Source organism: Lottia gigantea (genome assembly GCF_000327385.1).
Source record: "Lottia gigantea unplaced genomic scaffold LOTGIsca_6, whole genome shotgun sequence".
Taxonomy (NCBI): domain Eukaryota; kingdom Metazoa; phylum Mollusca; class Gastropoda; family Lottiidae; genus Lottia; species Lottia gigantea.
In genome coordinates this window covers 2,783,057-2,798,768 of record NW_008710049.1, presented here as the reverse complement: position 1 = coordinate 2,798,768, position 15,712 = coordinate 2,783,057, and the positions used below count along the sequence as shown (strand labels likewise).

The 15,712-nt window shown below is 32.9% G+C and overlaps 1 protein-coding gene across 1 annotated transcript in view; it reads right to left on the bottom strand.

Moving 5' to 3' along the window:
- Nucleotides 1-15,712, bottom strand: part of LOTGIDRAFT_210612 (hypothetical protein) — a gene marked incomplete at both ends in the record, with an annotated part of 34,971 nt that overhangs the window by 17,949 nt on the left and 1,310 nt on the right. The window contains 2 exons of the mRNA XM_009063904.1: nucleotides 7,053-7,166; nucleotides 8,356-8,522. Of these exons, the coding sequence (XP_009062152.1) occupies nucleotides 7,053-7,166; nucleotides 8,356-8,522 (281 nt within the window). The remainder of the gene's footprint in view (nucleotides 1-7,052; nucleotides 7,167-8,355; nucleotides 8,523-15,712) is intronic.

The following is a 15,712-nucleotide window of genomic DNA, read 5'->3' as shown; positions in this document are numbered from 1 at the left end:
GTCTATCTTACTTTTTAGTTGGTTTTAAAGGCCACAAACGGCTAAGGTGCACAAATCAGACCTCAGTCTCGAACAACGCATCAAAGATTCCAAGTAGCTATTCGTAGAAAGAACGAATTGTGCACATTCAGCAAATATCAAATGCTGCTGCGCTCACGTTAATTTAGTGTAGTGTTTTTCAATGGAAACCCAAATTTACGACAATTACTTATCGGCAAAAAAAAAAAACTGAACTGGGCCCTGGTTTTTCAGCAATTTCAAAATTTCACAGTGTATCGTCTATAACAATGTATATGAAATAAATGTAAAGAATTGATAGAATGGGCTGTCAAGATATTTCCCTCAAACAATAACGACTCCTTGACAGATCTGATAGACATTTCGGACTATACTTTACACGCTTATTAAACATTTAAATTAAATTATAAAGACTGGGAGAGAAAATCAACTTCAAACAGAAAATCCGTGAATAGAGTAATACAGTGTTAGAATGGCCATATCGAGCTGACAGGAGAGCTATGTACCAGCTAAATTCAATAGATCTTCAGATACCAAAATCTCACCAATGTTCAACCAGTCTTTTTAGCTAATTAAGTGCAATGTTTTTATGTTCGAACCTAAAATTTCTTAATTAAGCATGTACAAACAGAGTATATTGTCTCAGTCGACTAGTGTTATTACTACAATGATTTTAAAGTTACAGTATGTCAGATAACCTGGATCGCATTTCCATGATTTTTACATTTAATGCGTCTAGCTGATAGAATGATAGGGTTGATAAGAATGTCGACTTGTTTTATTTGTGGTTTGTCTGATTGTTCTCGATACGATACTAATTTCGTTAAAGAAAAGGTTGATTTATTGAAAGAGAACGAAATTGTACGATTGGTACGAAGTTCTTTGGCAATGAAATTTTCAACATGAAGTGCATTAAAGTCACCATCCTATTATATATAATACGCCCCAGACTACTGATAAACTTTATAACAGATCTAAATTTTTAGCAAATGAATATGGTAAGTAAACTGCAATATGTACTCGGTACTCAGATTTACCAGCCGCTCTGGACTGATTAGAATGACCGATTGAAACAGTCTTGTTGGGTACATTCCAATACGATTATCGTGATTTTTTTGTACTTTAATCTGCACCAGTACAACAAAACTGGTTCTGTAAAGATGCAAAGTCATAGTACACTTGGCATCTGTACAATAAAAGAGGTTCTTTAAAGTTGTAAAGCCAAAGCATAATTCAATACTAAGATTGCGATATGAAATACTAAATCAGCCAATACAATATTCTAGACAACTCTGACTGTCTGTACTATTCCCTGTGTGATATTACTATCATAAACTCTACTAAATAGAATTTCTACCACTTTAACTCGTGATCATTGATTTCTCGCTTTATTCGTCCAAATAAAAATTTGATTTATGTGAAAATGTATCTTTGGTCTCAGTTCAATTGAAATTCATGTCTTATAGTTGATATATTTATGGTGTCAAATGTTATTTTTACTTTAATCATTGGTCTATTGCATGTTATTCTTAATGTTTGTCTCAGTGGTATTTAGTTCAGCAAACATACATCATATAATTCATTAACGAGTACACATCCTGAGAAAACATTGTGTACAGGCTTTTGCCTATATTTCTCCTCTCATGAAGACGCCCGAGCCAATTCAACTCACTTTGCACAATAATATTCCATTCTGAATCAGAACCGTCGAGAACGTTACCTCTGGTGTTTCGGCCAGGCGTCCGACTTTCACCGAAGCAGATAAATGAAGTCGTCATGGAAGAGTCATCAAGTCTTTTGGACTGGACAAAAAAATTCATCCTGTGCACATTAAAGATCCATTGGAAATTAGAGATCGAGAATGTGTAATGCCATTGCAATGGTAAATTTTCTCTAATTGCACACTGCATGGCGTCTCCATCCATTTTCCTCAATCACAAAACAATAAACTTAATTTCACAAGAGAATACAAACCCCAATGAGTCCTGTCTCAGAATACTTTTACATTCTCCTTACCAGTAAGTCGCCGGGACAGAACATGGGCAAATACTTTCGATGGGAAATTGTACTGGATTATATTTAACACGATTGCTGTAAGAAGGTAATATGATTATTGTAAAAAATCAGATTTTCTCAGCGTTAAGTAGGCTGTAACATCCACGGTTTTATGTGTTTAATGTAAGAGCAGACAGCGAGTAAGAAGCTTACTCGTTACACTACTTTTGGACTTAATCGTCAACATTATTTCATAACCATTACATATCGTGGTCGCTTAAGAATATAATGTTAGCTGGGACAGTTACTAAGAGGCTTACGAGAACCACAGGAACATCGTAACTTAACGCAATCTATCCTAAATACTTTCATAGAGCTTAAATAAGACCGATCAAATTCTTACAATATGCTCAAAATGATTATCAAGAGTTATGATGTTTAAACAGCCGTTCCAATTGTTCAAATAATTCTATTGTGAGACAGATTTGAAATAATTTTGTAGAGCTATATTTGGATTACAATCGCACATGGAATCATTATAAAATGTTTTTAAGAAGTAAAGGTCTTGGCTAAAGTTAAAAATCTATAGTCTTAACCTCCAGATCATACACCTTAAACTCCCAAACGGTTGTCAAAGACAGGCTTTTTACATACCAAAACGTCAGATAATTTAATATTCTCTTATATTCAGACATGAGCGTACAAGAAAATATCTGACAAAATTTTAATGGGTTAAAATTTGAGAACAAAATGATGTTTGTTGTCAAAACTTAGTCACTTGGATCTACAAGATTAACATCATATAGGCAGTCAGACTTGGATGATTTGTTTGATGTGTTTATACTATTAGTACTAAGATGTATCTAGTGCCAAATTTATAGATATAGTTTGTACTTTAATAATTACTTCAACTTGATGTTGTTGCAGTGCAATAAGAATGTTTATACCCTTCGAAGTACTACTAGTCATGTTCTACCAAGAATTGTTATTTTAGTATATTGAAACCATGTCGGTACAACTCAAATAGTGCTGCGTATGATAACAGTTCCATGAACAGAGTGGGGCTACTTAATCTCGTTGTATCCCTACTTTGCAACCTCCTTACGCCTTCTTGCATTACGATCGATTTCACACAAGCGGTCTAACACTATTTGCCCCAGAAAAATAAAATCTCCATTCATTACCCCCTGTATCATCACATTTCAGAAAGGTTTCAGCACATAATCATGTACAACGTGAGGTTAAGAATATCATTCTAACTCCACACGTTATTACAGCGACCAAAACATTTTCGTTGTTGGCAACAGTTGTCGTTTTTGGGATGAACCTGTTAGTGGTGCACCATCGACAATCCTTGCCTCAGCAATTGTTTGACAGGTGCTGAACGAACAGATGAATCAGACATATTACACCATAAAAACAACCATAGTAAATAACTGTTACAGAAAGATCTTAATACTTGCCAAGTGGTAGGAGGGATTCTAAAAATTAAAAAAAATATCACAGCATGGTACAGGTCCGAAACTACAGGGACAGCAATACCCATGTCAACACCCCCCGCCCTTCCAAAAATGGATTGCCTCTCTTCCATGAACGAACAACTGTTGTCTTGTAAAATCTTTTTCATTCGATCATTCGTCAAAGTCTACACTAAAAAGGCGTTTTGAAGATAGCGAAACCAACATCAAGCGATAACTGATTTGCAATGTCGAAATCAATTTCTTACGGAGACAGCGGAAAAACAAGAGAGTTAAGTTTTGTAATCAAAGTTAACGAGTATTTGATTAACGACAGTGTGTTGTGTTAACATTGTTTAAACAATATTCATTAATTAAACATAAGACGACATTAATAAATAATTTCAGCTTATTATGTTACTGTATTATGAAGTGTTCATTACGGCATTTCATTGCAACTGAAAAGAAAGGGAATTGGGAAGGGGTTATTCGAATATACTCTAATGTTCAAAATGATTTTACTTGTTAAAAATGTCAAAAATGATGAACAGCAGAAATGCCTCTATCATGCTACTACAGTGAGCTAACTTCTTACACAACCACTTCAGCTCCCAGTTGCAAGACACATTTTGTCTTGATGACACCAAATGGTCTTCATGATAGTTCAGACCCCGAGTCCATCCTTTCCATACCCTGTGTTATGTAACTGACCCACCCCGAACGTCCCTGTTACACTACTATTACAACTGTTAGTCGTGTAAACAAGTTAAGATTGATTAGTTACAGAAGAATGACACCAGATGGTCTTTATCTCAGTATAACACTTTACTCATTCATTCAATAATATTATCTTGGTTATTCTTCCTCTAGTTTCTTATTCTAAACTGATTTATTAAAGCTACTGTATAGCAAAGGCAAGGTATGTGTACCATTCCGACACACGGCCTGGGTGGCAGCCTGTGATTTCGTATTTTCCTAAAATGGCATAATATATGGCGACCGTGAGTGAATAATAAATTCGACGAAAAGAGAAAAGATCTATTTATTCAGCGACTAGTCAGATACCGAAATTATTTAGCTCCCCTATCAAAATATAGTAAGCCAGGTTACCCTTTGATTTCTTCTCACCTCAAAATCGATGAATTCAGCAAAATATTGACTGTTCGGTATTTTCGAATCATAACAAATAGACAAATGCATTGTTACAATGTTGCTTTTAGGAAATAAATTTCACCAACTTATTAATGTAATAATTGTTAAATCGCTAATTATAAAGTATTAAGAATAATTTATTGAACCAACTTTATCTTTAAATATAATTAATTCTAAGTCATTGTGCCCTTGACAGCCTAGTCTACATTGACTTGATGTATGAGTCTTCTTGTCATTTTTTTTTCTTTTTAATCTTTTAACGAACAGTCTGTTTTCTTTAGTTCAATAAAATCAATGTTTAACATCAATGTTTTAAGTGTAAAATTTCTTGTCTAAATACAACAACAGAATGTTTGATTTTAAATTAATTGAGAATGAGTTTTACTCAGATTGACTTTTTTGGAATTCGTTATGTTGGTTGCCGAGTGAAGATGATGGGAGGATGAGTTACCAGCACACTGACCCTGTGATCTAGAACTATAGCCTTCAATGGCCGATTAAGTTTAAAAATTTCCTTAAAACTTGTGGTCGATATTGTCAACGACTGCACGTTTAATCACTTAATCAAACGACAAAGATCGAAGGTGCCCTTCATCGCACACCGTATGACATCCATTGGTTTCAGAGAAACAGCTGGACAATAAACTCCGTCATTTCAATTATATTGTACTGATTGCGTGTAGAAACCGAATAACGAATCAATTTCCAGATCAACTACATCGGGCTTTTGTAATCCCAGGATGGTTATAACAGTCTTCAATCGACCTTCTAAAACAACCGATTTTGCTTTTGAATTCAGAATTTAAGACTGATGCATCGATTTCTGTTGTTGTCGGGGTATAAGAACAAGCAAAGTGTGCCACAAAAGAAAATTTTGTAAGAAATGTTCTAATATATAAACGATACCTTACAATACGCACCCTAAAAATCAATGTGATCAAAGTGTTGTACTAAAAACATTTCTGAGATTACAGGAGAACAATAAGATCCGTTGGCAATTTTTGTGAAGAGTGGTATTCATGGTCCACTTTCAAGTTTTCATTTACCTTTTGGGTTGTTTTGTTCGCTTAGGAAAGGAGATATTTATAAGGGAAAAACTGCAGTGACAATAAATTGTGATTAGCTGAACATGTTTATCGTTTGTTGACGTTTTCTTATAACTTTTTCAATTGATTCATACTTGCACTTAAATTAAATTCTTTACGGACAATTGGAGAAAGAAAATGATGAGATAAAAATAACTAAAAATTTGACAGAATTGTCAATATACCATTGATTTATAACAGTAGTATCTCATTCCTGCAAATAAACCATAGCTACCATTCTCAATTTGAATAAAATAACAGTTTAGTTTTAAGTGTGTGTGAAAAAGTATTTTTATGAAACGGAGTCATGAAGATTGGCATGACATCGCTCGTTATTCAGTGTTAAATGTTTATTGCCAGTCTAGCAACCTGTCAGATATGATAGCAAGAGAACTGAACCATCTCTGAACAATAAGATGAAATACACCAGCTTTTATGTCTCTCGTTTACTTTTTCCCTGCATGACTCAAATCCTACGTGTTCTGCATAACGTTACAGAATTTTGAAATGAACCATCACCCTATGCAATTTTATTACAAAATACAGTTTTATGTTTTTGTTTCGATTTTTGTTTTCGTTTGTATGAAATGATATCACCATCATACATATGATATTGGAAATTAACTTTTCAGCCATTATCCACTGAGCTTCAAGATTATGAGTAAAGTCAAAGCGTTGGGTATTGTTAAAGTTAAAAGTGCTATGAGAGTGGCCAATCTGCTTGCTAAGATACTTTCATGTAATAAAACGTAGGATTTATTATTAATCCTTTAGGACAATAGTATATTTTAGGCTCTTTTGTTTTCATTGATAGGATTTGGTCAGTCTGACACCAAATTAGAATTAATTTCTATGTCACAGAGCCAAATACCACACTACAGTGTTTGTCAATCGATCAGTCTTAAGTGTCTCAATTTTTGCCGGAAGAAAGACCATTTACCATTGTTAGCCTGATATTAACTGTTCAATTGACTCTTTATTGAACTGTGCCAACAGCCTGATGACAATTCATTACAATTCATTTAGTTACTCTCAATGACTAATAGCGACCATTGCTTACAGTTATGTCTGACACGTCTTTACACGGAATACTGAACATAGGCCAGTATGTGAAATGACAAAAAGACTTGAACAAGTTTCAAAACTTACATTTTTCCTTGATCATACCGTATCGAATTGTATCGAACTGCTCAAAATGTACAACTGAAGGTTTAAGATGACATAAGGGACTCACAAAATACTATTTCAACCGAATCCCCAAAAAATAAAAACCCACCAAACAAAGCTCTGATCACTAGATCCTTGCTAGTTGTAGACCACATTTACGATAAAAGTTATTATTTACCTTTGACTGAGGCTGTTCTGGTACAATTATATAAAATAGCTAATTCACCAAATACTTTTCCTGGAGACATAGTGCATAATTTCTGTCCATCTTTTGTAACTTCCACCTTACCATCTACAAAATAAACGTTATTTATAAGATCCCCTTAAAAAGCTTTATTCATCAATTACATAGGACTTCACTACAAAAATGCAGGATCCTCGCATGATCAGAAAATATATTACATTTCTCTACCTGTAGTAAGCTGGAAAAAGGCCTACACTTTGTAGAAATTAAAATTGGGGGCTGCATACAAATCTAGTATGATTTCAGAAATAAATACCAAGCTTTAAAAATGAGTTACTGTAAATGAGAAATGATATCTGAATATGAAATGAATGTCTATTTAAAAGGGATTGAGAATATTGGAATTCAAGACAAGAAAGTCTGACAGCTTCATCCTTCATAAGTCGATGAACTTGTATAATGTATAAAAAAGAGAATTAAATTTGAATTTGCCTTCGGAACTAATAATTGCTGTAAGTGATTTTTGACCTGATAAAGTTAAAAATTGTAAAACCGACAGAATTTTGATGGCTGATTTTGATGTTAAGTGTATTTTGTAGACAGATTGGAGTTAGAAAGAGTAGTTGAAGTGTGCGTGCATGTGACAAGTGGGGGATCGATTTTAAAACCTGAACATTTCATTTTTATCAAGAATAGATTAAACTTGTTGAAATGCTGCTATATAGTTTGTGAAAAAAGAAAATTGAAATAATAATTGGGTGAGTGGAAATTGGTGAAGTGGCAATTAAAACACGTGTCAAAAATCTCTCAATGTTCGTGATGATGTTACTGCAGCATGCAGAAAGGTGGGCGGGAATTCAGGATAAATTACACCAATATCTCGATAATTGAAAATATAATGGAGGTCATCATTTTTACTGAGAATATATTAAGAGAACCAGGCTCAAACAGCACGAAGGAAGAAATGTTATTTTATTGCCCAGAGCGAGACATAGTCTTGTATCTTCTTTATGAATTCACTGGAACTTATCAACGTCCCTATAGTTCTTAGTTCTTAGTGCAATAAGAGAATCTTTCCTCGAATGTACGCGAGTTTGTAATGTGATCTAATTTATAATCACTATCATTAAAAAATGTTATGTTTGTATATAGTAATTAGTCCAAAGTAATCATTAGTTATTGTTTCATAATCTTTTTTCTGACTATATCCTAGTCCATAATTCCACATGTATTAAAATAGAAGATTACATACATGAAGGTGTCTAGATGACCATTTAGAAAAAAAAACAATGCTTACCTTCCATGACATACACAAGCGACCCAACATCTCCTTCTTTTATAATAATACTGTCTTTAGTGAATTCTACCGGATACATACATTCTACAATTTCTCGTATTTGTCCCAATTCTAAATTCTTCATAAAATCATTGTCTAATATTGCTTGTCGTATTAATTCTTTAGAACTGAAATGGTAGAGAAAAGATGATTAGGGATCTAGCCAAGCAATAGTGTTGCAACCTTGATCTGGTTACAGTAACAGAACAGTTGCGTTTGTAATGGGGCCGAGAAGGGGGCCTTCCCACGTATCAATTTCTTATCTATGATTCACAGTAACGCCACTGTTTCATATATATCTTTATGGAGATTGGTGCTTATGAAAGTTAATTGGTATAAATGTAACTGGAACTGATTTGTTAACTGATTTTTGTGCTTTAGTTTTTATTGTGTGTGGAACATAGGAATAGGCTGTGTCCAATTGTGTTTCGCTTGACGGTTATGATTATGACAGGAAATCCATGTAAACTCGAATTGCTGTATTCAGTTGTTGGTTTCGCGCTGGTTTTGATTACTGACGGAATTTGTTGTGTATACGGAATTCCGTAATAATATAAACACTAAGATGATAGACCTTCAAGGTGGCAATAAACACCACATGATGTTATATTTTATACTAGTATATGTTTATATCAGGTATAATACTATAGATATAAATATTGTTTTTGGTTAGTATCTATTTTATCAGTGGTTGGTTATATATTCTAATCTGCGTATTAGTTACAGGTCAGTATACTTAGTAGAATTCGTGTTTTGAGATTGTCAACAATTCAGTACTTGCTGAGGTCGGCAATCGTGTGTGGCTAAGTACCATTTCCATTTTGTATGTTTCCATCCATTACATCTCACAAATGTATATCTTTTTTGTGGGATATTATCTGCTCAGTTGGTTATTGGCATAAGGTCTTAAGACTCTGGGGGAGAACTGATGACGGTTGCGTCAAAAGCACTTTGACAATATAGGAATTGAGAAAAAAAACGACATTCAATGAAAATTACGCTTGTACAATCAGGCAAAGAACAAATTGACACAAATCTAGTTTAGCCCTCACCATTGCATCAATCCAAGTTTTGTACCAAGGTAAATACAGGTTGACTTGTAGGCATACCTGTTCCACGATATTTTCCTGCTTGTTTGTTTATCTTCTACTATCAAAACAATTCATCCATCAACACCAGTCTCGAGCATCAGAGAACATATGTATACTATTTATTATCTACTACTATCTCTCTAGCCTACTATCATTCCTATACACTGTTAGTATTAACTGTGAACATTGGTATGATTTCTTTCCCAAAACTTGCTTGACACTGAACACGCCAATTTCTCCCAAATACTATTCATTTTTAATACCAACTACGTTGGTTATTTATCACGACCGAAATGACTTTATCTGGAAATAGGGAAGACAATAATCATAGGGCGGCTCAGTTGCCCGCAGAATGGGAAACTGTCTTATCAACATGCATTCTGATATAATTTTTCCATCTTTTGCCAACAGCGTAATTAGTTTTCTATTATTAGTGTTCCATTGGAGGAATGTTTTTTGAATCATAAACCACAACCTCTGAGTGTATTCACACCATACTACGAATAGCACAAATCATATATAATAGAATATTAAATATAAAAATAGTATATGATTATGTAAGTTTATATATATTATGTTGTTGTCTGAAGATCGCATAGCGTGAAACTATGAGTAAGAAAAACATGTTTTTTTAGGTTCTGTTTTAATATTTCTATCTGTATTTGTAAGTGAGTGAACTTTCAAAATATTGTATTACAGGTCGACAGCTTGGCGGTCAGACTGTTCTGTATTATACGGAAAATTCTAACAGTGTAAGTACCTAAAGACATGAGTATGTTTTATTTCCTACAATATACATACCTACATGCTGAAACTAATGTGAAAATAATTCATTTCTATGGCTCATTTGTGGCGATCACTAAACATGAAAGACCAGTACTTCTTCAAGCCAGGTTTAATAGTCAATACTATGTTTCAGACTAAATACTTCTCTTCTTTCAATATTTAGATAACTGATCACCTATTTTACAAAAATAGTATTTATAATGTCTGTCTAAGTGGTTTCAATATTCCTATTTTAAACATTTTTCTCTTAAAGATCTACCCCACATTGAAAGAAACACATTTTTACTAGACAATATCTGCACCATGGAGCAACTCATCCAAGATGTCAGACAGATAGCCCATTTGGAGCAACATCATAATGAATAACAACATTTTAAAAAAAAACAAAGCAAAAGTATACTGCATTATATGTCGTGTCGTTGTGTAACTACCAACGCAACGAAATGGTTCTGTCTGAACTCTGTAGAGTCATTCATCAAATAAATCGAGTTGAAAAAGACACTAACAATACACCGTGGTATGAATTGGAATTTAAAATATATCAATATATTATCTAAATCAGAATAAACAAATTAGATTGCAGGCACTTAACGCTAATTAAATAAAAGATCTGTCTATTGATTTTGTCGTGAAATATTTAATCAACAATTCATTTATTATTAAACTCTTGACTTTTTAAATGTTGATAATTGCAGTGGTAGACTGCATAAACGAACCGTTTAATGACTGCAGTTATAATAGTCATCAGAGAATAGATCAAATGTTTGTTACTGTTTGAGTTTCATTTAAAATAGAAAGAGTTCAATATTATCAAAATGGTCTGTCATTATTAGACAATCTATTCTGACTTAATTACATGCACTAATATGTGCTTAGTTTAGGTAATGTGTGGCAATCACAAGTTATCTTTGGTTTTAAAAAAAAATTACATTGTATAATCATTAACATTCAAAATCGCACCTAAATTTAAATAGGACCCTTTTTACATCAACTGAGATGAACTCTACTCTTAAAGAATTCTTCAACATCCACTACTGAACATTTTTACTGTAAGGCAATGTTTTCTGTCGTTCACTAGATGTAATGCCACATTCCTCTGTTTGCAGATGGAGTACAACCTTGAACCAAATAAAAACCATTAACTGTTGAACAGCAATGTTTTTAGAACCTTTAACTTAACCAATACCCATTTTATATCAATTAATAGATATTTACACAGTAAAACAGTGTTTTAGAAAATTAATATAATTAACATGCTTCGTTTACTATCGCTTATCATCTGATAAAACATTATACCTCTGATATTGCGCTGAAATTAGGTATATCTTGTGTATGTTACTATGTACAGCAGGCTGATACGAAAAGGTCGGAGTACATCATATCATATCATATTTTAGTAATTAATGTACGTATGAACCACAAATAAATGCAAACTCGTTTCATATCCATAGAGAAATCCTACATGTGAAACAACATCCTACCAAAATGTTGGTGTTCGAGCCATTTCATTGTACTATAAGTTGCTACGTTGTGGACTTTGTGTACTCAAGGATAATAAGATGTTTAAGTTTCAAACAGAAAGATATAGAAAACAAAACGAATTTTCTAAATAATTTAAAAGCATTAATGTATAGATCCATCTAACTTTTAGTCTTGTCCAAAATAACATTCTTTATTCCTTTCTATCGTGATGGTTATGTTAGTAAAGTTTTCTCGCCTGATTTGTCGTATCAATAATGAAGAAAAGTATTGGTGAAATTTGATTCGTTAAAAATTGATGTACTCTCTACTTGATAGACTTGGTATAAAATAGAATTATTTCAACTGTAAGTAAGAGGTGTCCTGAAGCTAAATGTGTAGTTTGAATTCATGCAGAATAGACTAGTCTTTGATGAAATTTCATACAACTATACTGCCTTTTATTATTGGTTATTCAGAATAGCGTACTTCAGTTCTGACCAGCACAGAGACATTCAAGTCGATTGAATAGCCGAAGTCATTAAATGAATCATTATCATTTTTTTTTCCTTGTTGATCGCATATCTGTGTCAAATCTTGTAAATGTTCTCAATTGCTTGCATTTTCAAAACAGTTTTCATACAATATTTGGCCGTGTGTTGTCATGCCTCGTTTCAGACGTTCCGACAGAGCTACTCCATACAAACGCTACTTAGGGATTGCAAGGAGGTTTTCTAAAGGCCTTACTCAACGTCTGCGATATGGAACATTGAACCTGGCAATTTTACGGGATTTCTTCAGATACATATACGTTACAAGTACTGTTCATTTGAAAACACAATTAATATAGTCATCACTTAATTTAAATATTGTATTATTATTATATTTAAAAAAGCTTAAGAATCATATATTATATAAAATCATCCAATATTGATACTTGACAAATTCAGACTAAAATACAGCACCGGGTACTCGATGTTTTTTATTTTTTATTTATTTTTAGTTTAAATTCAGTATTTTGCTTTCTTTCATATAAATACCAATTTATAGGACACAGCCCACAACAGTCGGACAACAGTTCTGTTACCTGTACAACATTCTACATATAATAAAATTCAGCTTTCACTAAAACGTCAACATTTATTTTCTTTAAAGGCCACTTGAGTCTCATTGTCCAATTACATGTGTTTTTTTTTAGAATACAGACTTGCGAAATAATAAATTACATTACACGAAAATAAATATGTAAGAGTTGAGATTATTTCTATTGATCAGATAAGATGTGAGACAGGTGTCACTACCAGGTGAGATAGCGGCTAATTACATACTATAATTAACTCTCTCTCGAGACTAACTACCTATACATCAGTCTGAATGATAGAAATAGCTCCCCACCCTCTTTCTTCTATAGCTCTGATTAAACTGATACTACTGTTACTCTCATCTCAATAAATGACCATTGGTGTTTGCTCGTGTTTAACAAGACAATTTAGATAGCATCAATATGTGAAGATTGGGGGAGATGGTAAGAGATATTGACCGAAATGGTCAGTTACTGGCCAGTCTATTCATTCATATTACCAGATAAGATTAAATGGTTTCCGAAGCAGGTAATGTCAATCAGACAGTATTTGATGTATATTTGATAAGCCGATAATCCAAGGTCAAATTATGTGAAATTTCAAGCTTTTTACACACTTGACGCACGGAATTGAGCATAAAATAGTTCAAGTATTTCTGTATAAAATAAAATGTACACTTGTTTGGAAATCGCCTCGGGGCGTCTGATTTAGGCAAAAAGAGCAAAACGCGTGATTCAGTAAACCTGAAATGAACACTGTTTATAGTGAAAACAGATAAAAACACCATAAGTGGTATATGAAGAACATGTTGTTACTCGCTTTAATTTATATTTCAAGTTCAGTTTATAATACCTTAAAAAGAAAGGTGTAGGAATTGATAGATACAATTTCAAAAGTCATCATTTCCCATGTAAATGCTTATTAAAACGCCATATATTTATAGTATTTTCTCCATCTAGAGCGTGGTTGTCATTTCTATAAGTCACATCAATTCGTATTGTATGACAGGCAGTAAATATCCTAGTCTCTGAAACATGCAATTTCTACAACGTTTTAATGAAATTGAACGATTTACTCTCATTCAATGAATAAAATGAAAGAGGAAGCAAGTGATCTGTTTAAAGTGACTAGAGTAAGAAAATTTGTCACCAGATTATTGGGATATAAGCTAAATACATGAAAAATCTTTCAGCGTTTTCCATTCATCAGTTTTTTCTCAGATTCAATTTTCAGAATAGAAGGCTGTTATTTAAAACATTACTTGAATATCAGGAAGTACCGTCAAAAAATTCTCTTGATCAAATTATTGCAAGATAAGCCCGAAAACGTTCGGCCTCAAGCCAAAGCTAATTATATACTTCATTATCAACGTCATGTTTTCCAGGTTTATCAAATATTCCAAAAGGAATTCAATATTGGGATTTTGATTCGAGAGATGCTTCCTTTGGATAAAGGACGGATAACGTAGGCTAATGATCACCAAATTGACCTATTATCGATAGCATTATCATCATGACTGTGAACAACATGTTTAATTATTAAATAGAAGTATTATTACCAGTCCTGTGTTTAGCACACAATTGGTTATGTATATAGGAAAATCAAATTATCATTTTTCATTTTTGTTTGCTTATTGTTCAATTTGTCTGAACCGTTTCCTGATGAAGACTAGAGAAACTTGGTTGAAACGCCGCCAGGTAGAGTAGTAACAGGCGTCCTGCAATAAAATATCCTATGCAACACATTCATTGTGTTTCAGCACAAACATTACTGTAGTTCTCTAAAGCTAATATATAATAGAAACATATTTATCATACACGTCGTGTGTATATATGTAAATATTTTGTGATTTTATCAAATATACTGAAATATTTTAACATTTATAAGAAACAATAAACAGGAAATGAAATTATGGCAGGATGTTATTTCAGTGATTGCATGTACACTTTATATCTGATGATATATAGCTGATACCTTAGTCATCTTTGATTGCAGGCAAACCTGATACAAACTGGTTAATGATATCTATTCATTGTGGTATAAAAATACATCCTACTTATATGTTATTAAAATTTCAGGTGTAAATAATATATTTTACTTAATTGTTAAAGGTTATACTAATTTTGACTTGGTTTACAATTTCCATTCGATTAGAGGAGGGGGTTGGGTTCTCTTGGTTCAGTACAACATTGGAGTTGTTGATATTAATTAAATTACTAATAATACACATAAATAATTGTTGGATAAACTGGACCAAAACGTCTATTTCATGAGATGTATTAAGATGAAATATGTCAGAATATTGGAGCAAGGAATGTCAAAAGGGTTAACCAGTTCCGAACCTAACCACAATCCTTCACTATGGTCAAGAGTAAATCTATAATACTGTATTATTGATAACAATTACTATACAAGGCTTCCCCTAGGTTTACAAATTGGACAACTGTTAATAAAACTGCTGATAATAACCTTTTGCGTTCTCCAATCTCTTATAAAGGGGTCTTGTATGGCAACTTTCCCCATAATGTATTAAAACATCATTTAGTTTGGCATCTAAACGACAAATTTTAACTCAAGGTTAAATGTAAGAAAATTTTTTACTGTTGTAACAATCTAAGCCTTCAACTTTATATTCTGCAGTTATGTTTAATGTGTGAGAGAATATTTGATCTTTAAAGCATGAATAATAATGCGAGTAAAAATAGCAGAGAAAGGGTTAAGAAATGGTATCTATATTTATAATGGGTAATCAAACATTGTTATAAGAGGCAATAAATTGTCGTCATCCAGTCAAATTGGCTGGAATTGACAGTAATTCAGACAGGAATTCAATTGTAAACCTTCCCTCGTTTATCATTGGACAGAATACAACCAGGTTTCTAAAAATATTTATATCTTATA